This window comes from Vitis vinifera, chromosome 14, assembly GCF_030704535.1.
Source record: "Vitis vinifera cultivar Pinot Noir 40024 chromosome 14, ASM3070453v1".
Lineage (NCBI taxonomy): Eukaryota > Viridiplantae > Streptophyta > Magnoliopsida > Vitales > Vitaceae > Vitis > Vitis vinifera.
In genome coordinates, this window is record NC_081818.1 from 8,368,114 (window position 1) to 8,393,795 (window position 25,682).

A 25,682-nucleotide genomic window follows, 5' to 3' on the forward strand; every position below is an offset into this window, starting at 1 on the left:
AAACAAAAATAATTAATTTATTTTTAAATTTACATTTTTATTTTATCTTTTTACCTACCTCCTTAATCTCCTTTGCTACTTTATGATTTTTAGTGTTACTCAGTCTCCTTCGTCCTAGTTATAATTTATGAAGATTATGAAGATAAATATGTCAATTTAATAATTTAAAATAAATTTTAAATTAATTTTATGAAACAACTTTTATACTTTGGAAAAAAAAAAACAACAACAAACCAAGTTGTAGATAACTTTTCATATAAAAAATAAATAAAATTTAAACAAATTGTTCAATTAAGATAATAAAAATGGGAATTAAAAAAACAAAAAATAAAAAAGAGGCCTCATCTTACTGATTTTAAGATATAATTGTAATATCACGTGTTTAATATAGAATATGAGAGGCATATTAGTAATTAAACATCATTACAAATCTAATTGCTATACAGAATTTGCGGTGCCATAAAATTCATGTACAACTGAAAACTATTTCTAGTAATGGAGTCAAAGCAGAGAAGAAAAGAGAATTTGGGTAATGAAGAATGAAGATGATTATTGATTTAGGTTCTGTGGATCTTCCCTTCTCCAATGATCCATCTTGTCAAGTGGGTGGGATCTTCAGCCAAAGACTTGCAGGTGGTAGGGACAATCCCAAGATCAGAACCGATTTGATTATACTCATCAAGAGCCGCAGCCATCTCTGCTTCAATGCTTGCATCATCCACACCATCAATGGTTCCCATACCAAGAGCTTCAGCATAGTGCTTCTCCCTCTCTGGATCGTGTTGGAAGGGTTCCATGGCAGGGCCCTGCTGCTTCCAACAGTTAGAAAGATTCAAGCATAGTATCCATCACCTATGTGCTCATCATGCCCAACAGAAAATGTGAAATTATTCTTCCAATCTTTTTCCCATCCTTTTTCTTTCACAAGGAGGTTCTAGGAAAAAGTTTCCATCAAAAAAACTTATGAAGAATACTCAGGCCTCGTTTGGCATAGTTTCTGTTTTTAATTTTAACTAGAATAAAACTGAAACCAAAGTCACAATTTTTACAGGGCAACATTGGTATTGTAAAAGTATTACTAAATATGAAAATCTTTTTGTGCAAGTCAAAATAGAGCTTCTATAAGAAGCAATATTCTCATAGTGTGCATATTAAGGCTATGTTTGGTTCCATAAAAATTTGAGAGAAAATACAAGAAAAAAAAATAGAGATGAGAAGTAAAGGGAAAGAAAAAGTGAAGAAAAATAAAAAATAGATTTAAAGTTAATAAATTATTTTTATATGCAACTTCAAACTCATTTTATTTATTTAATTATTCAGTATAAAAAGAAAATGCATAAATTTCTAACTAATTTTAATTATATTTGATTTTCTTTTATATTTTTCATAGTATAATCAAACATAAAAAAAATCATTTTTTTTTTCGTAGTACTTTTCATGAACTAAACATAACCTAAGCTATTTTTTAAGTCATAAGATCTTTCAACAAAATTAACCAGATAGGTATTAAAGCTCTTATTGAGCTCGAAAAGAAGCCTTTGACTTTATAGAAGTTGATCCAAAAAGGACACTAGTTTCAGTAGAAAAGCACAACTAGAAAACTGATTGTCCACTAACAAATGACTTTCAGAGAGAAACAGAGATGGTTATTTGTTAAAAAACAACCTGCTTGAATGTTATTAGAGAGTGGAAAGGTACACTTTACCTGGCATAGTTCAGCATAGAACTTGTAAATCTCACTGCTTTCATCCTGATCACCAAGCAAAGTTCCACCATACCAACCATTAGCTTCATCTACTGAGGTCATTGCAAGGTACCTTGAAATTGGAGACAATTATCAATGCATTAATGCACCCTCTTAGTGGACAACACCATAGATTTTCTAAGAAAATTGCAGGTAAGAAAGTTTTACTATAGCAAGAGGATAATATAAGCACTCTTTTGTCCTGTCCACAGGAAACAAAAATAGTAGAAAAAGGAAAGTGTTGGAAGTGCTTTTCATTTTGAAGTGCATTCTATCATAATCACTAGGACTTGAGTTGGAGAAGTGCTATTGCTGGTCTTGTTTTAGTGAATATTTGGAATTTGTGTTTGATGGATTTGGGTGGATTATTTCACTAGGCTTAACATTTGCCTTAGATCACCAAGAATCCACAGAAATTGATAAAACTAATATAATATGTGCATCTTAATGGTAGAAAAAGAAAAACACCTTTGGTTTATTCTAGACACTAGAATACTCCCTGATATATCAACAAGAAATATCAAACTATTTGTTACTTGTTGAAAAAGGCAGTTAACATGTTTATATACTAATCACAGATTAAATGCATATTATAAATAAATATGACATTGAAGAAACTTAATGTCAAGAGAAACATGCTCAACCTGAGGCTCTGGCTCGACTTACAAGCCAGTTGCTCAAGCTTCTCTTGTAAATAGCCTGTTTGCAGGCCAACAGAACTTGTGAGACACTGAGTTGGCTCAGCTACTTGACAAACCCAGTTGACAGAAAGAAATAGAATGCCAAAGTTGACAAAAATATAAGGTTAAAAAAAAAGGAGACTTGGTTGAGATATATATGTAAATATCAATCCAAAATGTAGTCTGACATATCTTAAGCATCTTAAGATGGAAATATCAATCCAAACTATTTGTCAATAGTCCTAGATACTGGAGACATCAATATATTGACAAATTTAATAACAGGTTAGAGAGAAAGGAGGCCTCCCCCTCATGTTAAAATGTGGATGTTTTTACTAGGGAAATACCTCTGGAAGATATCCTCTTCATCCATATTTTCAACAAAAGAAAGCCAGTTCACATCACAGAAACCATCGAGCTTTGTCTCATTATGAGATCCTTCATTTGCAATTTCACGGGATCCCACTTTGAGGGCAGAGCCACTATCTTCAAATTTTCTCTGGCCAAATAGCCAGTTTGGGCTTTTGAGCTGTATTTCACTGCAAAGAAGTAGTACAAGTTTAATGATTGTTATGCATATGTCTTCCTAATTTACAAGAATTTCTTAGAGAGTAACCACTAACAAACCCATTTCAGTTCTTGCAAAATGAATGTTGAAGTCACACTTTTTTACGATAAGAAATAATTTTTTGAAGCAATGAATCTCAATTGGTTTGGAGATCAAAAGTGGAAACTACAAGAAGCAAAGAAGGGAAATGTTATTACACTAGAAGTGTTCTAAAATACAGTACCCTAGAGAGACATGCCAAAAAAACCATGATTCCTAGGCATTTGATGGATGAAAAATACATCATGGCTGCAAGGAAAGAAATTAAATCCTACAAATGGAAACGAATATGCTAGAAAGATGATAAGTAAGAGACCTCTTACACTCTTCCTAATAAATCTACCAAGATAACCCCCTTAAAAACATCAATTTCTTTTCCTGGTATCAATCAAAAACCCTTAAAAACCATGAAATAAAGAAGCAAGGGGCCAACTGTTTCTTCATCCTTCTTGCACATCTAACACCAAATTAAGGAGCCTCATACCAGTCCTTACAAGATTGACAATGCTCAAAATCCTGCCACAAACTACATTTCAAACCAATAACAAGCAATAGAAAGTGGCCCTCTACACCAAGCATCCTTCTGATGGAAATCACCCTCATGAACCCCTACCAATGTGTTGCATGGGACTTAACAGGGAACTTACCACCCTTAGCCCTAACCAATGTCATCTGAACACCACCCATCCCCACCCCACCCCACCCCATATATGTCCGATATTGCCAAGAAAGGCATCAGCAGCATTAAGCTCCCAATCCTGAAAAGATTCAAAGATGAATTGATTGGCAAGGGTTGATCTCCAAGCACCAACCTTCCTCAATAATCCACCGCCTTCCTTTCTTCCAACATGAGAAAACTGATCAAGAAATATCCTTCAGGCATCACACAGTGAGCTAGTATCCTTCCAGAATATGATCCTCATCCAATCACCCTCATTTAAGCTACATTGTTGTAGTCATTGCCATTATGACCATGTCCATTGTTGCTAAAATCAGTTCAGAATTATGTCTTTACAAGAAACTTTTCTTTTATGTATATCTTGTTTGAACATGGCTCCAATTTTTATTGTTTCAATTGTTTTTCCTAAAAGTTTTGACATCATAAAAAACTTCTCAGCAAACATTCCCTGTATCTAACATGTTAACCCTTAGTGCAGTATGAGAAGTGAAGTGCGGCCAAGATAACATGATACATGAATAAGGAAATAGAAACAATAAGCAATTACCAGTGTTTGTTTAGAGTACAGAAACTACATGACTTCAGAGGTAAAAAGTAGCACAACTACACTATATGCAAAGCACCAATGCAATGCATAAGTGCATTTGCATGTGTTTGTGAATGAGACGAAATTTAAATAAGCTGAGAAGCAAAGATGGAATGCAAAAGCACAAAAGCAAACTGCAGAGGCTAAGGGAGAGATTACGCTGCATCAGGTGCCACTCCAGAGGTTCCTGTACTGCCACCTTGTTTTTGATCTGGCTCGCTGCAAAGTCTTACATTCTTTATTGAACTACATGTCCTTTCTATCAATTTATCAAATGATGTCATCTTTATCCGCAAGAAGTCTTCTTTCCAAGCTGGAATAGGAGCGAGAGGGATGCCTGATGCTCCTCCAGGTTTAGCATCAGCTAGTGAACTGCAAAGTAAAAAAATAATAAAATAATGAAAGAAAACATAGATAAATGAACCAAACACTAAAACATGGAACCTGAAAACATGACTACAAGAATGAATTACTAAATTAGCAAAAATATCCAAAACAGATCACACATATAAAAGCATGAAGGTATACATGTGCTTTATGGACTGGCATCAGTGCATTAAGTAGTTCTTCATAGTTTGCAAAACACAAATGGAAATTTTACCTCTTATAAGGGAAGAGCTCATCTCCAATTCCAGACACATGAAGATAATAATCAGAATCCAACTCCCACAAAGCAGGCTTCCCTTCCTGTGGTTGGAAGTAACCTAGAAATCTGTTAAAATCATCAAATGAAGATAATTTGAGAGAGAGAGAGAGAAATAAAATATTTTAACCAAGAAGTATCTATGCTAACATAAGGATAGCTAAAGCATCTAGCTTTCGAAAAGGATATCTATTCACTGCCAAGCTACAGATGGAAGATTCAAATGCAAGAAAATTCTGTTCTAGAATTTTGAGTAATAGTTTTGTTAAAGCTTTAGCATAAGTGTACTTTGTATACATTGTTAACATGTTACCTAATAGCTTAAGCTTTTGGATTAAACCAGTAATTTAAAATTATACCAAAGCCTTGATTTTTGGGAGTTATAAATCCAAACCTCACTACTTTTCTATTTCCCCATTTATTGAACCCATGCGCAAATGATATTAGGCAACACATGAAGCAAGGTATTAAAGCTTTGACCTTTGTTGGCTTGATATATATTGTCGATATGTTACCCAATAGATAGGATTTTGTGACAAGTGGTAGTCTAACTCTATAGAAGCAAATAAACAATATTAGAAGAGAGGAGTACAAGTTTATTGCATCTTGCTTTTCACCATCAGTGTAAGCATTGCTGTAATATCTCTTGATGGACTTCAGAAACTCTCTAGATTGGGTTGTAGCTTTCCACTTTCCCTGCCTCTCCGGAAACACCTGAAACTCATGCCAAAGCATTGGTAAAGCAATATCCCAGTACTTACAAAATCAACTATTAATGAATTTAATACAAAAGCAAATTCACTGATCATTAATCATAAGTAATAGACAAACATTATTGTATATAATTAACATACAGTGTTGTGTGCTGCCGAGCCTCCATATTGCTGAGCGAGAGCATCTCCCATGCTTATGTACATATCCATTAAAGCAGCAGCAATGGTGCTATCAGGATCCACTTTGGGCACGTCTGTCAAACCCATTGCATGGAGTTGGCGGCCTAAAGCTGCTAGACCATAAGCATATTGGGCAACATTAGTACGATCCAAACAGTCGATACAGTTGGTGCGCAGAACTCCACTTTGGAAGCATGGTGCTGCCCCGTTATAATTGCTATTTCTAATTTGTTGACTAGAATCAGACTCTCTATCCCGATTAATCAGAGAATTTAGGGTTTCATTGCTACTTCCAATCCTTGCAACATCTCCTGAACCAGCTCTCAGATCTCGAATAGAAGCATCCCTGTAACATCCAAAATGAGCTATATGAGAGCCAAACAATTAGTTGACTGATGAGTGGAATTACATTTAAATAGCATAATAACAAGTTTAAGTTGAACTATTTGTTTTATCACTTAGAAACAAAAAGCAAGAACAAGGAAGTGCAATCTCTTTGTCATGACAACCTCTCCAAATTTCAGTAACTCCATGAATTAAAAAATATTCAGTAACTGTACATATAGATGTAACAAAATGTTATCACACATAAATCAACAATTTAGAAGAACTATTAATAATCCATGAATACTCTAATCATTGCAAATAGATCCCACAAGTATTTGTTAAATTCAGAAATTCTAAAGCCCCTGTGGAAAATATTAGGATTCTAGAGATTATGTCCGACCTGATTTTGTTTCTAATTTTTAGGCTATTGTTTCTCTGTATAGTTTTTCTCTTTTTCTTCTGTACAATAGCTGTAATCCTATATATAGCCTTGTAAACCTAATTCTGATTATGAATGAGAAATACAATTTTTGTCTCAACCTGCAATCATGGTGTCAAAGCAAGGTGAGAAATTCATATGCACAAATTTTCCTTTAATAAGAAAATTGTGAACAAAAAAAGGAATTTTGATTAATTAAGAAATTGGGAACAATACGACATATTGTCCTATGATTCTTCTTACAAAAGACAAAAGCACCTCCAAGCATTTTTAATGCTTAACTTTGGATCAAAACGGTCTTCTAAATAAACACTAGATCTCTTTGTTTGAAATCTTCAAATCTTTATAAGAAATCTTCAAGTCTTCAAGAAAACTTCAACTCTTCAAGAAATCTCTCCAAGTCTTCAAGAAATTTAGATGAACGGCATCAGTCGCTGACCAGCCAACTATCCAATTCAAGTCAGCTCATTGACTCACTTTGCTATTAAAATGGCATCAGACTAACCAAATTGGCAGTAAAAGTGCCAAATTGGATGAACTAGTTAGTTCTTATTGAATCAGACAATTTTTAGTTAGCCCAAAATATAGATGAGTTGGTGCAGCTTTGTGCCCAACATAAACCTTAGCAATGATGGAAGAATATAATGAAAAAGGCTATTGCTATTGGAAGACTCAAGCCCTGACAATAAGGGCTCAAACATTAGAAAATGACCACTGGTTGTTCTTTCATTTGTAAACTGATGCTACAAATTAATATCTAATATATTGTTCATTTTTTAAAATTCCACTTATTTAAAAAATTAAAAACCTTTAAATAATATATACTGCTAAGTTTTTTAAATCATGGTCCAACCATGGTTGAACCACCAGTCCAACCTATTAACTATGCCCCAATAACTTTTCAGGTTTAATGATTAGTCCGATTCTGAAAATGTTGATATGCAATAGACTTTTGGTGGGATTGAGAATTTTCATAACTTGATTGAACCAATTCAAGAAATACATTAAATCAATGAGGTGGTTGGCCTTTAATCTCCAAATATTCCTCTCTTTTTTCCCTTGATTATAGGGCAGAATCCAAGTTAGTGGCAAATTGCTTTATTTTCCAAAGAAAAATTCATCCAATTCAAACTACACAACTTACCCTTTTGATGTTAATTTGACAAGAATGGATATGTCGTGTGATGGCTAATATATTATTAATATATATATATATTGAATTGTTGTTCATCCAAAACTCCAACATATCCTACATGCCACCACGTTGAATTTGGCAACTTGGATTCATATTTATAATTTACGAAAGAGGAATAATAAAGTATATATATATTTTTTAATATTTTTTTTATATTCCTTCATGAATTAAAAAAATATTATTTCTTTTATTCCTTCTCTATTAATGATGATTAAATAGAAATGATATTCCTTCTTGTTCGAGACCATTAAAGAGGAAGAGAATTTCTATCTCTAGTTGTATTCCTTCTTTATTAATGATGCTTTAAGGGAAACTATATTACTTCTTGTTTAAGATCATCGAAAACATAGAGAATTTTTATCTCCATTTGTATTATTTCTTTATTAATGATGCTTAAAAAAGAAATTATATTCATTCTAGTTCGAGATCATTGAAGAAAAAGAGAATATATGCATATATATATCCTCCCTATCATACTTTAAAAAATAATTGTCTTATTTGACTTATCATTTCTTTGCATTTCTTCAATTTTGGTTTCAAGATGGTTTTATTCAAGGATTCTTCTAATAATGGTAAAAGAAGATGTCTCACTATTGTGAAAGAAACAAGTAACAATCTTTCAAAAGAAACTTCATTATTAGTATTACCCATCTCTAATTGGATCATTTGTTGTGAATCCTTCATGTATATTTTAAACTTCTCTCCTATGTTGGAGTTAGAAACTTCCTCAAAAAATATTGTGCAAAATCTATAAGCATTACTACTACAACAATATTTTTATTACATTCTTCTCTTCACACTAAGGAAGACTCCCTAAATTTTTTTCCTTTCATGCTTCATTGAATATACAATAAAGTTCATTGGGGACCATATCTTGTGAGTTGGGGTGAATTTTCTTTTGTAGAAGGCTATTGGGACTAGAAAATATTCTAAGCTAAGTCGGCCCCAAAGTATACCCAAACCTATGATGCAACTTTGCTTCACTTTTTACATGTCACCATAATAAGTACATCATTCGAGCTTTCTATGAGTTTGTGATATTCTACCACCACTACACTCCACACTATTCAAGGGAAGCTTTCTATTTCTCTTTGGGACTTGAAGCAAATAGGTGGTCTCCAAATATATGGACTCTTTGATGACAAGATTATTCCTTTTGCTAAGGAATTGAATGCAGTTAGAGAAGATAATAATCCAATTCTCCCTCAGAGTCATTAGTTTCTCTTCCATGCATTTCATTGAGAACATAGTAAGGTTGAAGGCCACTACCAACTGAAAATAGCAAATTGGATAAAGTTTCAGTTTAAAGGGCTTAGTAAGTATGCAAAACCACATTCATAATTAATAAGAACAGAATAGGGGCTCCAATAATGACTTATAATCCTACTGGATTGATTAATAAGCCTCGACAAAGAACTTAAAAGGAGATTGCACCATTTGTTGAGCTAGGGATTGAAGATCTTCTTGTGGAAAAGGTTTATTTTTCTGCATTTTTATCTTGCTGGCTATGTAAGTTTGTCTTATTAGCCAAAGAGGATCTTATTCGGCCTAGCGTTTTTCAAGTTGTTAGTATGATGGCTAGTGGTAGTTCTTTTTCTTTGGTTGTCCCAATATTAGCCAATATTTACAATGGATTGAAGGAAGTTTTGTTTTCTTCTTCCTTGATTAAATGTGATGCAAGTTTCCCAATCCATTATGTTTATGTATGGCTTGCAGAGTATTTTAGCATTCATCATTTGAATATGCTTAAGTTGACAAATGCTCAAATGATTCAATTTGGGGGGGAAAAATAGCCAAGTACTAGAATGAGTTCGATGTTGTGACTTGTTTAAAAAAGCTAGACCATATTCATTAGACATGTTGGCTCAGCTAGAAGCTAAGACACTTTTTTTGGTTGACAACAAAAAGCTCTCTTTTTTGGGTAGAACACTTCATTAGTAATTGCTTTGCTTACTTGCCCTCAAGTTGTAATGGGTTATGTATCGTACAACTTTGTATCTTTAATAAGAAGATTGTGGACAAAATAGTAATATTAATTAATTTAAGAAATTAGGAACAATCTTAATATTATCCTCTACTTCTTATAAATGATAGAAACACCCTCTTAGCATTTTTAATGCTTAACTTTAGATCAAAAGGGTCATCTAAATAAACAAATGATCTCTTTATTTAAGTCTTCAAATCTTCATAAGAAATCTTTAAGTCTTCAATTAATCTCTAAAAAATCTTCAACTCTTCAAGAAATCTCTCCAAGCCTTATTTAGTCTTCCAAGTGGTGTCATTTGAGAAGGGAGGAACCCCTAATTATGGGGTTGGAAAATTTATTTTGATATTATCTCTTAATTTTTTAGAGGTAATTATTTTTATGGTTATAATTATCTTTATTTTTCTTATCACAAATTAATTAATTATAATAATCATATGATATGTCTTATTATCATGTTGATAACATGTCACATCGTCTTATTGAAGCCATTAACATCACATGACTTCCTTTCATTCATCACATGATTAATTCTCATTTAAATATTTAAGGCATGTGTCTCTATCAAATTTTGACACATGGCTTCCTTTTATTTGTCATATAATAAATCCTCATTTGGCTATTTTAAGATACATGTCAAGTTATGATTAGTTATCCATTAACTAGTGGTTACCACTAGTAATTGGACAAAATGTGTCTCTAATATGACAAATAAAAAGTCATGTGGTACTAATGACTTGAGATAAGACCGTGACACATGTTACTAATATGATAATAATAATTAATTTTGATAATTAAAAAATAATATAATTATCATAGTTAATTAAATTTGCAATAAATAAAATAAAGATAATTATAACTATATAATTAAGAAATAATATCAAAATAAAATTTTCAACCTTATAAATAAGGGTTTCTCCCTTTTCAAATGACACACTTGAAAATACTAAAGAAAACTTGGAGAGATTTCTTGAAGATCAATGACAAGTTGAAGATTTGAAAACTTCAATAGAAGATATATAGTGTTTATTTAGAAGACCCTTTTTTATCCAAAATTAAGCATTAAAAATGTTAGGAGAGTGTTGTCTTTTGTAAGAAGAAATAGAGGACAATATTGAGATTGTTCCATACTACTATTTTGTCCACAACTTTCTTATTTAAGAAAAATTTTTATGTACAGGGCTCTATGATACATTGCCTATTATAGCACAAGAACAAGTAAGCAGAGCAGAACAATTACTAATAAAGTACTCCGCTTAAGAAATTGAGTTTTTTGTGGTCAACCAAAACACTTGGATCGTCATCCATCTTAACCAAAATGTCTAAAGAATGTGGTCTAGCTTTTTGAAATAAGTCAAAAGCATTGGACTCATTAAAGTAATTCACCCTTTTTTCCCCTCTAAATTGACTCATTCGAACATTAGTCGACTTGAGCATACTCAAATGATGAAAATGTATATCGAAATATTCTGCAAGTCATACAAAAAATACAATGGACTGGGAAAGTCACATAACATTTGCTCAAGGAAGAAGAAAACAAAATTTCATTCAATTCATTGTAAATACCCAACCCACAAGAGAAGGTCCCTAACAAACTTTCTAATTGCAAACCTGATGAAGGATCAAAAGAAAACGATCTAGGAAGGCTTCCTCGGTGTCAAGAAGAACGTAACAAAATGTTTTTGCAATAGTAATGCTCATAGATTTTATACAAAATATTTGTTTAGGAAATTTTAACTCCACCAACAAAGAAGAAAGTATCTTTAAATACCATCAAGGATTCACAACAAATTACACAATTAAAGATGAGTATAATAATACTGAAATTTGTTCTGAAAAATTATCATTTGTTTCTTTCACTATAGTGAGACATCTTCCTTTACAATTATTAGAAGTCCTTGAATAAGACCATCTTGAAGCTAAAATTAAACAAATATAAAAAAAAAATGAAAGGTCAAATAAGACAATCATTTTTAAAGTATAATTCCACTTTAGAGAGAAATATATATATGCATATATATTCTCTTTCTTTATACTATCTCGAACAAGAATGAATATGATTTCCCTTCAAGCAACACTAATGAAAAAGGAAGACAAATAGAAATAAAATTTTCTTCCTCTTCAATGATCTTGAACAAGAAGGAATATAATTCCTTTTAAGCATCATGAATAAATAAGGAATACAAATAAAGATATATATATATATATATATATATATATATATATATTCTTCCTCTTCAATGATCTCGAACAAGAAGAATATGATTCCCCTGTAAGCATCATTATTGAAAAATGAATTGTTATTATTTTTTTTAATTCTTGAAGGACTATAAAAAGATATTAAATCTTTTATATATATATTCTTTATAATTCCTTTTTCGTAATTTTTTTTTTTTTATATATAAGAGAATGTATTAAAGAGTGCACAAGAGTATATAGGACATATACAATGAACACCAAAAGGCTAAAAAAAGGGGGGAACAAAAAAAAGCCCCCTCCAACAAAAATCAACCAATCTATAATTCCTCTTTCATAAATTATAAATCCAAACCCAAGTTATCAAATCCAACATGGTGTCATGAAGGATATATTGGAATTTTGGACATATATAAAGAGCACCAAAAGGCTTTAAAAAAAAACAAAAGGAAACAAAAAAATACTCCCTCAACAAAAATCAACCAATCTATAATTCCTGTTTCGTAAATCATAAATCCAAATCTAAGTTACCAAATCCAACATAGTATCATAATAATAATTATCAAATCCAACATGGTTCAATATGGTGTGATAATCGCAGACGTACTGAGCAGGATGATTATGAGAGCTGAGGAAAGAAATATGATGGAGGGTTTCAGGGTGGGTAGAAATAGAACTAGGGTGTCCCATTTGCAATTTGCGGATGACACCATATTCTTTTCTAACTCAAGGGAGGAAGAGTTGCAGACTCTGAAGAGTCTTTTGCTAGTGTTTGGGCACATTTCTGGGCTCAAGGTCAATCTTAACAAGAGTAGTATTTATGGCATCAATCTTGATCAGGCTCTTCTTTCAAGATTGGCTGAGATGCTTGATTGTAAGGCGTCTGGATGGCCTATTCTCTATTTGGGTCTCCCTTTGGGCGGGAATCCTAAGGCGTGTGGATTTTGGGACCCAGTGGTTGAGAGAATCTCAAGTAGATTAGATGGGTGGCAAAAGGCCTACTTATCCTTCGGGGGGAGGATAACTCTTATCCAAACTTGTCTTACCCATCTGCCAAGTTACTTCCTATCCTTATTTAAAATTCCCGCTTCAGTGGCTGCAAAAATAGAGAGGTTGCAAAGGGATTTTTTATGGTCAGGGGTTGGGGAAGGCAAAAGGGACCATTTAGTGAGGTGGGATGTTGTGTGCAAACCGAAGACAATAGGGGGTTTGGGTTTGGGGAATATTTCTTGGAGAAATCTCGCTCTTCTAGGGAAATGGTTATGGAGGTATCCTAGAGAGGGATCAGCTCTTTGGCATCAGGTCATTTTAAGCATTTATGGTTCACACTCTAATGGTTGGGATGCTAACACTTTAGTAAGATGGTCTCATCGCTGTCCTTGGAAGGCTATTGCTCAAGTCTTTCAGGGGTTTTATTTGATTACTCGGTATGTGGTAGGAAACGGGGAAAGAATTCGGTTCTGGGAAGATCTGTGGTGGGGGGACCAACCTTTGGGAATCCAATATCCAAGACTATTTAGAGTAGTAGTGGATAAAAACATTTCTATTTCTTCAGTTCTTGGTCCTTCTCGGCCTTTCTTGTGGAATTTGAATTTCCGACGTAACCTGTCAGATTCTGAGATTGAGGACTTAGAAGGCCTCATGCGGTCTATCGATGATTTGTATCTCTCTCCTTCGGTCCCAGATGCCAGATTATGGCCATTATCCTCTTCAGGGCTCTTCTCAGTCAAATCCTTTTTTCTAGCATTATCTCAATCTTCTGGATCTCCTCAGAACTTTCCTTCAAAGTTCGTGTGGAATTCTCAAGTTCCTTTCAAAGTGAAGTCCTTTGTATGGTTAGTGGCACACAAGAAGGTGAATACTAATGATATGTTACAAGTGAGAAGACCCTACAAAGCCCTTAGTCCTGATATTTGTATCCTATGCATGAAGCACGGGGAATCAGCAGATCATCTTTTTCTTCATTGCTCCTTGACGATTGGGTTGTGGCACAGGTTATTTCAGTTAGCTGAGATGGTTTGGGTTCCCCCAAGGAGCATATATGACATGATGTTCATCAAATTTAAAGGCTTCGGTAATTCTAAGAGAGGGATAGTTTTGTGGCAAGCTGCGAGCATAGCTCTAATTCGGGTTGTGTTGTGGGAAAGAAACGCAAGGATTTTTGAGGATAAAGCAAGGAATTCAGGGTTCCTTTGGGACTCTATTGTTTTCCTTGCTTCCCTTTGGGCTTTTTGTTCCAAGGCATTTAAGGGGATTCCCCTTAATGTGATTCAACTGGATTGGAAAGCGGTGTGTACTCCATAGGGATTGGTCCTTAGTGGGAGGTCGTTTGTTTTAAGTGTATTTTCTTGTATTTTAGTTGTCTTTGGTGGGAGGATTTCTCATCCTTCTTCTTGTACTTCTTATTATATTAATATATCTTTGTGGCGTTTCCTATCAAAAAAAAAAATAATAATAATGATATCAACATATCCATTCTCACCAAATTAACTTCAAAAAGGAAATTCATGTTGTTGGAATTGGATGGGTTTTTCTTTGGAAGTCATTAACTTTGATTCTGCCACCTTATCAAAACAAAAAGAAAAAGAAAAAATAAAAAATAAAATTTAATCTTGACATTGTTGTATGCCATAAACTATTGAGAACAATTGTAACATAACCTCTTGGAAAAGCACTTTAAAATCTTCAAGGCTAAAAGGCCAAACAACTCATTGATTTAATGTATTTTGAGAATGTGGTCAATCAAGTTATGCAAATTCTCCATCCCACCAAAAGTCTACTACATATATATATATATATATATATATATATATATATATATATATATATATATATAAGCATGTGTGATTGTTGATACCAAACCCTACATTGAACTTCTCACTAGTAAAATAAATAAATAAAAGTTAAGAAAGTATTGATTTGTTACTTTTCACTAGTAAAAAAATAGAAGTTAAGAAAGTATTGATTTGTTTCTTGTCACAACTATGGATCTCCCTTAACTACCACCTACCATATGTTTTCCTGGTGTAGTAGGCATTGGATAATAGCAAATATGGCCTGGTATAAATTTGATGCTTGATGCAGCAAGTCTTTAGTGAAGGGTAAATTTGATATATCAATTAGAAATTTAGAAACACCATTACAATTCTTGGTGTTTAACTAATTTCAAAATCAAACATAGATTTTCAAATCTATAAAAAGAAAAAAATCACATCATGGAGCACTTTGCTCAGGGACTCAAACCATTTGAGAAATTGTCAACAAATATAAGTGTCTAATTGTCCTCTAATTGAACTCTCTCAAATCGTATTTTGGATTTTAAAATTTGAAACTTAGACCAATAGAAGAAAACTTTTATAATACTTAGAATTTAAAAGAGTCAATTAAAACTGTTAGTTTGCTCTATACAAATTTTTAAGTTCAAATTAAATTATGACTGCTGATTCAAATTGGCAAAGACCTTTAAAAAAATTATAAGTGCAAAATTAAAATTCTATAGTTTTCAAAACACCAATCAAATTGATTGTTTTAAAAAGACTAGTTTGTGACATTTAAATTTTTAAGTATCCAATTAAATTTATTGGCTTCAATTTTTTTTGCCAATAAAATTTTTTTCCATTCAAATCCTTTTGGCATTAGGATTTGTAATTGTTAATAGAAGAAAAAAAATCAAAACTCAAAAGAAACTAAATAAAAAAAAATATAAAAAAATTCTTTTGTTTAAGATGTTCTAAAAATTGTTCACTCATTAATAGTTTTTAAATTATATAAATGAACAAATTTTTGAAAGGGGCATTTGTAGAGAAGCAAATTTTATCCAATTATTAATTGTCATGTCTCAATGGATAGCTAATCATAAATTGACAAGTATCTTAAAATAGTCAAATGAGGATTTATTATATGATAAATAAAAAGAAACCATGTGACATGAATTGCTTCAAACAAAATAATGTCATGTGTCAAAATTTGATAGAGACACGTCTCAAACATCTAAATGTGAATTAATCATATGATAAATAAAACAAATCCATGTGGCATTAATGGTTTTAAGTAAGATCATATCACATATTATCAATATGATAATAAGAAATATCAAATTCTGATACATGTCATATATGTCCTTAATGGTGACACACGTTACATGGTCCCACAGGAACTAATCTTATGATAAATTAAAAATGATAATAATAAATAAATCAATTTTGATAATTAAAAATAATAAATAATAAATAATATGATTATCATAATTAATTAATTTGTGATAATTAAAACAAAGATAACCATCACCATAAAAATTATCATCTCTAAAAAATTAAGAAAACTGTTGAGTTGTAAATAGGCTATAATTGAACTGTAAATAGAATAGGAGAATTATTTTCCTATTATGTTAGTTTCCTATTTCCGTAAATAGATAGTTTTATAATTTAGGAATAAGTTAGTTTTTTATTTTTGTAAATAGATAGTTTTATGATTTAAGAATAAGTTGGTTTCTTATTATGTCTCTTATTTCATATTTCTTCTCTTGTAATCTCCTGTACAAACTGTGTGTATAGTAAATCTAAAAAATAGAACTTATTTTTTTACATCCCATATTTCGTGTCATGGTATCAGAGCAGTAAGTTTTTAAAACCTAGGCATCATTTTGGCCTTCATCACCATTTTTTCTAGCCTTCATAGTTGGATTTTTTTTTCACGTGTTCTTTTACTAGCCTTCATTGCTGCTGGGTTTTTTTTTTTTTTTTTTCACGATCTACCTTAATTCCAAAGAGAACAAGTTTTTTTCGTGGAAGATGTTGGAGGTTGCAGAGACGACTACTACAGCACAATCGAAGGAGATTGTTCGATCTCAACAACCCGGGGAATTGCAAAACATTCAAGCTGCGTATAGGTTGGATGGAAAAAATTACCTTAAATGGTCTCAACTTGTTCGCACTGTGCTGAAAGGGAAAGGGAAGATCGGCCATCTTATGGGTATAGGGCCGAAACTAGGAGATCCCCATTTTGAAGCATGGGATGAAGAAGATTCTATGATTATGGCGTGGTTGTGGAATTCTATGACTTCTGAGATTAGCAACACATGTATGTTCTTGGCTACAGCTAAGGATATTTGGGACGCAATCCAACAAACGTATTCAAAAGCTCGAGATGCAAAACAGGGAAGTAACAGTTACTAAATATGCCAATCAATTGAAAGCTTTGTGGCAAGAACTTGATCATTATAGGGTGATAAAAACCAAATGTCTTGAGGATGTCGTTGTTCTAAAGGATTTCATTGAACAAGATAGAGTCTATGATTTTCTTGTTGGGCTTAACCCAGAATTTGATCAAGTGAGAATCTATATTCTTGGCAAGCAGGAGGTTCCATGCTTTAATGAGGTGGTGGCACTAATTCGAGGCGAGGAAAGCCGAAGGAGTGTTATGCTTGAACCACAAACCTTGGATGGATCAGCCCTAGTTGCAAAAACAGAAGATTCAAAGCAAGGAAAGAATAATCTGCCTAAACACTTAGGTAGAGACAATCAGTGGAAGGAGAACAATGACAATCTCTAGTGCACCTTTTGCAAGAAACCAAGGCACACAAAAGAGAAGTGTTGGAAGCCGAATGGTAAACCACCAAGTCGTGAATGGGGAAACCGTGGAGGGCAACAAAGTCCTCAAGCACACATGGCAAAGCAACCAAAAACTAAGGAAAATTCAGCAACAGGCGGGTTCAATAGGTGAAGAAATGGAGAAGTTGAGAAGCTTGTTGGGATCCCTTAACAAACCTACTAGAACTTGTTTTTTGGCTCTTTCAAGTACACCTCCACTCTCTTTTTGCATAAATGCCTCACACAGGGTTTATGCTAACTCTTGGATAATAGACTCCGGTGCCACAGACCATATGACCTCCAAATCTCAACTTTTCCATACCTATACCCCAAGCCCAAGTAACAAGAAAATTGCAGTGGCCAATGGCTCTTTAGCTACCGTTGCAGGTTTCGGAGACATATACATCACCTCTACCCTTATTCTTAAAAATGTCCTCCATGTACCAAAATTGTTGGTCAACCTTGTTTCCATTCAAAAGCTTACCCATGATCTTAAATGTTATGCTATTTTTTTTCCCTTCTTATTGTGTTTTTCAGGAACAAGGCTCGGGGAGGAGGATTGGACTTGCTAAGGAAAGGAGCGGTCTTTACCACCTTGAATCATCTAAGCAAACTAGTAATAATTTGTCATCATCTTTTCTCAGTTCCTCAAATAAAGATACCATTTGGTTGTATCACCTACGTCTAGGTCATCCATCTTTTAGGGTTTTAAAGGTCATGTTTCCTCATTTGTTCCAAAGATTAGATATTTCTGAGTTTCATTATGAGACTTGTAAATTGGCAAAACATACTCGTGTATCTTTTCCTATTAGCGATAAAAGAAGTTCTCATCCTTTTCATTTGATTCATAGTGACATATGGGGTCCTTCGACTATACTTAATGTTTATAGGGCTCGTTGGTTTGTATCCTTAATTGATGACTACACTCGGGTTACATGAATCTTTCTTCTTAAACAAAAATCTGATGTTAGCATTGTTATACCTAATTTCCACTCAATGGTTCAAAACCAATTTGGGGTTAAAATAAAAAGCTTTAGGACAGACAATGCTAGACATTACTTCAACCAGATTTTGCCACCCTATTTTCAATCATGGGGCATTCTCCATGACTCATCATGTGTTAACACACCCCAACAAAATGGGGTAGCCAAGAGGAAAAATGGGCATTTACTCAACACAACCCGAGCCTTACTCTTTCAAGGGAATGTTCCTAAGTCCTATTGGGGGGAAGCTGTTCTTACTGCCACATACATGATAAATAAAATTCCTTCACGTGTGTTAGACAACAAAAGCCCCGTAGAGATACTTAAGAGTTTCTATCCACACTTCAAAACCTCAAATGGGCTCACTCCTAGGGTATTTGGGTGCACTACATTTGTTCATGTCCACAACCAAGATAGAGACAAGCTAGACCCCCGAGCCATAAAATGTGTCTTCCTTGGTTACTCATCCACTCAAAAAGGATACAATTGTTACAATCTCTCAACCATAAAATTTTACATCTCTGCAGATGTCACCTTCACAGAAAATAAACCTTTTTTCCCCAAGTCCTCTCTTCAGGGGGAGATTTCAATGATGGAAGATAGTCCTTTGAACCTCTTGACCTTCCTCATGTCTCAACCCATGGTGATAAAGAATCTGAGTCATCCCCTATTCCAACCGGTGTCACTCGCAATTTTCCACAGGTTCTTAAGGTGTATTCAAGGGAAAAGGCCATTCCAGAACAAAAGCAAGTCCAAGAATCCAACTCAGACCCTGGGAATGAAATCACGATAAGATCAGACCCACCTTTACATACACAACCTGGTGAAACTTCCACTAACTCAACAGACAACCTAGACCTAAACCTTCCCATTGTTGTCAAAAAAGGCACCAGAGAATGCACTAACTGACCACTCTATCCACTATCACACTATGTGTTTCTTAAGCACCTATCACCAGCCCACAAGAATTTCATTATGAGTCTAAACACCACTATCATCCCTAACACTGTTTCTGAGGCATCGACAAAAAGGGAATGGAAGGATGCTATGAGAAAGGAGATGAGTGTATTAGAAAAGAATAAAACATGGGAGATTGTTGAAAGACCGAAAGAGAAAAACATTGTTAATTGCAAGTGAATTTTCACACTGAAATATAAGGCTAATGGATCTCTTGAGAGACATAAAGTAAGATTGGTAGCCAAAAGGTACACTCAAACTTATGGAGTTTATTATCAAGAGACTTTTGCTCCAGTTGCAAAAATGAATACCGTAAGAATCCTGTTGTCACTGGCTGCCAACTACAATTGGCAACTCTTACAGTATGATGTTAAGAATGCATTTCTTCATGGTGATTTAGATGAAGAGATTTACATGAACATCCCACCGGGATTTGAGGGAAACACGGGTAACAAGGTATGCAAGCTGAAAAAGGCCCTTTATGGGCTAAAACAATCTTCTAGGGCTTGGTTTGGGAGATTTGCGAAATTCATGAAAGAGTCTGGGTACAAACAAAGCCAAGGTGACCACTCTCTTCATTAAGCACTCGGCTGCAAGAGGAGTAACTGCTCTTCTAGTCTATGTTGACGACATCATGGTGACTGGAAATGATGAGAGAGAAAAGCATGAAGTGAAGCAGAGATTAGCAATAGGGTTTAAGATAAAGGAACTAGGGAAACTGAAGTACTTCCTCAGTATTGAGGTGGCATATTCCGCACAAGGGATCTTCATCTCTCAACAAAAGTATGTGACTGATTTATTGGCAGAAATAGGGAAGATTGGGTGTAAACCAGTCTCTACCCTAATGGATCCAAACCACAAGTTGGGAGAAGCTAAAGAAGAACCAGTGGTGGATAAAAGAATGTACCAGAGGCTGGTTGGTAGGCTCATATACCTTGCTCACACTTGGTCAGACATCGCCTACTCGATGAGCGTGATCAGTCAATTCATGCATGATCCAAGAGAACCTCATCTTCAAATTGCTTATAGGGTGCTGCATTACTTGAAAGGCAACCCCGGGAAAGGAATTTTGTTCAAGAAGAACAATACTCTTACTCTAAAAGTATACACCGACGCTGACTATGTAGGTACCCTAATGGATCAAAGATCAACTACAAGGTATTGTACTTTTCTTGGAGGTACTCTGGTAACATGGAGAAGTAAAAAGCAAAATGTGGTAGCAAGGTTGTCTGCAGAATCAGAGTTTAGGATCATTGCTCAAAGGTTGTGTGAACTACTTTGGCTGAAGATTATTCTAGATGATTTGAGAATCAAGTGGAATGGTCCTATGAAGCTCTATTGTGACAACAAGTCAACTATCAATATTACTCATAACCCTATACAACACGATAGGACAAAACACAATGAGATTGATAGGCATTTCATCAAAGAAAAATTGGAGGAAGGAGTAGTGTGTATGTCCTATGTTCCATCAGAACATCAATTAGCTGATATCCTAACAAAAGGGCAGAACAGTTCAATGTTTCACGATCTTGTATTCAAGCTAGGAATGGAAGACATTTCTCAGCTTGAGGAGGAGTGTTGAGCCGTAAGTAGGCTATAATTGAGTTATAAATAGAATAAGAGAATTATTTTCCTATTGTGTTAGTTCCCTATTTCTGTAAATAGATAGTTTTATGATTTAGGAATAAGTTAGTTTCCTATCATGTCTCTTGTTTCCTATTTTTTCTCTTGTAATCTCCTATATAAACTGTGTATAGTCAATCTAAAAAATAGAACTTATTTTTTTACATCCCATATTTAGTGTCAAGAACATATTAATATAAAATTTTCAACCCTATAAAAAGGGCTCCATATTCAAAAGACACACTTGTAATACTAAAGAAGACTTGAAGAGATTCCAAGAAAACTTGAACAATTCTGAAGATTTCTAATGAAGATTTGATGACTTCAATCAAAGAAATCTAGTGTTTATTTAGAACTTTCTATATTTTGTAACAAGAATCAAAAGACAATATTGAGATTGTTCCCAATTTCTAGTATTACTCAAAATTACTATTTTTTTCCACAATTTTCTTATTTAAAAAATAAAAAATAAAAAAAATAAAAAATAAAAAACTTGTGCATGCACAAGGTTTTCCATTTGAATCGGTAAAAATTCTATCCATACTCCTTAATTGCTAAAGATTATTTCTTTAGTCCTAGGCACCATTGTTGGTAGGATTTGATATTAGGAGTTATTGAGGAATCGTTTGGTGGCTCGTCCCATCAAAAACCAACACACCTGCCACCACTAAATGCCTCGCCTCATGGCATTGCAGACAATCCTTCATTGCAGATCACTATGAATAAGCTAAACGGATTGAATTTTCTCAAATGGTTGGAGTCTATAAAGCTTTTTTTTTTTTTTTCTGATAGGCCAATTCATAAAGCTCCTCATCCGTGGAAAAGGAAAACTAGGGTATTTGACAAACACAATCAAGGTTCCAAAGAAAGATGATCCAGGTTTCTGATCATGGCATGGCTCGTGAATTCAAAGGAGCCAGAGATTGGACAGATTCACATGTTTCTTTCAACAACCAAAGAACTAAGGGATGCAGTCATTGAAACTTACTCTGATCCAGGTAATTCTGCTCAAGTCTATGAATTAAAGACAAAAATCTGAGAATCAAAGCAAGGTAATCATAGTGTAATTAAGTATCACAACATCTGAAAGGCCTGTTGCATGAATTAGACTTGTTTTATCAATTGGAGTGGGCTTGTGTTGTAGAGCATGCCTATTTCAAGAAGATGATGGAGAAGGAACATGCGCTTGAATTCTTGGTTGGACTAAATAAGGAATTAGATGGTGAGGATGAATTCTTGACAAGGTCTATGTTTTAAAATTATATCAGGTGGTACAATGAAGAGTTCCATTTTGTAAATATACTGCATAATTGCTGAAATACGATGTAATGAGAAGAGAAATGTCATACCTTCCAGTGCTTGTTCGACTGAGTTGAGTGGCTCTCCTTTTAACAGTAATAGGCTTACCACTATAGTAAAAACCAGTCAAATCAAGTGCTTCACTTGCTACGGCACCTAAAACTGCCAAAACATTGGCAGATTTGCTTTGGAAACAGCAAAGAAACAAAACAGTAAGTTCAAACAAAAGAGATAGGTGAGGGGACATTGCATGAAAGTTTTTACATCTTTACCTCTTTGCAAACTTGTGAAAGTCCCAGTGAATAAATTTGAGATGATTTTCTTCTGAGAGAATCTGGTTTAGATAACCAACTGCATTCGCAAACTCACGCCTTAGCATCATTTCTCGAGGTCGTTTCTCAACAGTCTGCACTTTTAACGTTAAAATGAGCTTCATGGCAAAAACAGAAATAAAAAATTAAACTCAATAAGTTGTGCTGCAGTAATCTTTAGAATTCCATCAGTTAGAACCTGGAGATGAAACACTTTACAAAGGATATTTCAGTAATATTCTGCAGTTCAACAACATGATGAAACTCAAAAAAAAAAAAAAAAAAAAAAAAAAAGGCACAAACTCCCACTCATTCATAAGTACACACAACATCATTCTTAAAAGCTAGGAATGGTGGGGAAAAGGAATATTATAGAAAGATAGTTTATCTCAAAATCTGCAAGAAACTTTCCTATAGAAAAGGAAAAGGAACGAGAATATACAAGCCAACTTTGTTCATTACCTCCTGCTCAAATGCTTAAGCAAAATACCAGCAATCAATATTTTTTTGATAGGAAACGACAAAGGGATATATTGATAGAAAAAATAAGTACAAGAGAAGGATGAGGAATCCTCCCACCAAAGAAAACTAAACTACAAGAATACAAAAACAAGAAGATACATAGTAAAAACATACAAACTCTCTAGATTAGACCAACCCATTGGAATTGCACACCGCTATCCAATCAAGTTGTAACACATTAAGGGGAGTCCCCTTAAAAACCTTGGAACAGAAAGCCCAAAGAGAAGCAAAGAAATGAATAGAATCCCAAAGATACTCTGAATTCCTTGCGTTATCCTCAAAAATCCTCGCATTTCTTTCCCACCACACAACCCAAATTAAAGCGATGCTCGCAACTTGCCACAAAACTATCCCTCTCTTAGATAATCCAAAACCATTATAATTGATGGACAGCATGTTGGAAATGCTCCTCGGGGGAACCTAATCCGTCTTAGCTAACTGAAATAATAAATGTCACAACCTCATCGTCAAAGAGCAATGTATGAAAAGATGATCAGATGATTCTTCATGCTTCATGCACAGTTTACAAATATCAGGACTAAGAGCTTTGTAGGGTCTTCTCAATTGTAGCAAGTCATTAGTATTTACCTTCTTGTATACCACTAACCAGACAAAGGACTTGACTTTGAAAGGGACTTGAGAATTCCAAATAAACTTAGTAGGGAAAACTGGAGGAGAACCAGAAAATTGGGATAAGGTAAGAAATAAAGATTTGACTGTAAAAAGCCCTGAAGAAGATAAAGACCAGGATCTCGCATATGAAACCGAAGGTGAAAGATGCAAACCATCAAGTGACCGCATAAGGCCTTCTAAATCTTCTATCTCAAAATCGGAAAGGTTACTGGAATTAAAGTTCCAAGAGAAAGGACGAGTAGAACCGAGAATTCAAGAAATAGGAATATTTGTATCCGAGACTACTCTAAATAGTCTTGGATATTGGGATCTCAAAGGTTGGTCCCCTCACCAAAAGTCTTCACATAACCGAATTCTTTGTCCATCTCCTACCACAAACTGAGTAAACTTGGAAAACTCCTAAAAGACTTGTGCAATAGCCTTCCAAGGACAACGATGTGACCATTTGACTAAAGTGTTAAGAGTCCCAACCCCTGACCATAAAAAATTTATTTTCAATCTCTCAATTTTTGCAGCCACTAAAGCAGGTATCTTAAACAAGGAAAGGAAGTAGCAGGGAAGTAGTAGGGCATGTGGGTGAGGCAAGATTGGATAAAAGTTATCCTACCTCCAAAAGATAAATAAGTCTTTTGCCACCAATCTAATCTTCTCGAGATCCTCTCAATCACTGGATCCCAAAAACCACAAGCCTTGGGATTCCCTCCCAAAAGAAGACCCAGGTAGAGTATAAGCCAACCAGAAGCCTTGCAAATCAAGCAACTTGGCCAACCTAGAAAGATGATTCTAATGGCAGTTTTTGTTGAAGGCCTTACAAAAAATAGGATTTGGATCAAAGTGGTTGGGTTGGATGTGGAGTTGTTTATCTTCAGCCAAGTTCTCAGTCCTGGTTAATGGGGTGTCAACTGGCTTTTTCCCGAGTACTAAGGGGCTATGCCAAGGAGATTCTCTATCTCCTTACCTCTTTGTTTTGGGAATGGAAGTACTAGATGCTCTTATTAGGAGGACTGTTGTTGGGGGTTTCCTTACAGGGTGTAGTATTCAGGGTGGTAGAAGGCCCACCCTGAACATTTCCCATTTATTTTTTGTTGATGACACAGTTGTGTTCTATGAGGCTAATAAAGAGCACCTAACTCACTTAAGCTGGATTTTATTATGGTTTGAAGCTGCTTCAGGTATAAGGATTAATTTAGCCAAAAGTGAAATCATCCCAGTTGGTGTAATGGAGGAGATTGATGAGCTAGCAGCGGAGTTAGGGTGTAGGGTGGGTTCTTTGCCTTCTCAGTATCTGGGTCTGCCTTTAGGGGCTCCTAACAAGGCTCATTCTGTGTGGGATGGGGTGGAAGAGAGAATGAGGAGGAGACTTGCGCTGCAGAAACGGCAATATATTTCCAAAGGTGGAAGAATCACTCTCATAAAGAGTACTTTGGTTAGCATGCCAATTTATCATATGTGTCTCTTCCGGATGCCTAAGACTGTTGCTAGAAGGTTAGAAAAAGTACAAAGAGATTTTCCTTGGGGAGGTGGAAACTTGGAAAGGAAAGCTCATCTAGTTAATTGGGAGGTGGTTTGTACGGACAAGAATAAGGGTGGGCTAGGCTTAAGGAAGCTAGCACTCTTGAACAAAGCCTTGCTTGGTAAATGGATTTGGAGGTTTGCTTTTGATAAAGACAATCTTTGGAAACAAGTGATAATGGCAAAATATGGGCAAGAAGGTCATGATTGGAGGACAAAGAAGGCTAATGGGGCATTCGGAGTAGGGGTTTAGAAGGAAATTTTGAAGGAAACTAATT

At 34.5% G+C, this 25,682-nt stretch overlaps 1 protein-coding gene across 1 annotated transcript in view; it reads right to left on the reverse strand.

Moving 5' to 3' along the window:
- Positions 1-328: 328 nt before the first annotated feature.
- Positions 329-25,682, reverse strand: part of LOC100265019 (phosphatidylinositol-3-phosphatase SAC1) — a 68,271-nt gene continuing 42,917 nt past the window's right edge. The window contains exons 8-16 of the mRNA XM_002269479.4: positions 22,699-22,832; positions 22,477-22,611; positions 5,794-6,178; positions 5,532-5,653; positions 4,898-5,008; positions 4,456-4,668; positions 2,772-2,963; positions 1,706-1,817; positions 329-806 (exon numbers count right to left, since the gene is read on the reverse strand). Coding sequence (XP_002269515.1) covers positions 558-806; positions 1,706-1,817; positions 2,772-2,963; positions 4,456-4,668; positions 4,898-5,008; positions 5,532-5,653; positions 5,794-6,178; positions 22,477-22,611; positions 22,699-22,832 — 1,653 coding nt within the window. The 3' untranslated portion in view covers positions 329-557. The remainder of the gene's footprint in view (positions 807-1,705; positions 1,818-2,771; positions 2,964-4,455; positions 4,669-4,897; positions 5,009-5,531; positions 5,654-5,793; positions 6,179-22,476; positions 22,612-22,698; positions 22,833-25,682) is intronic.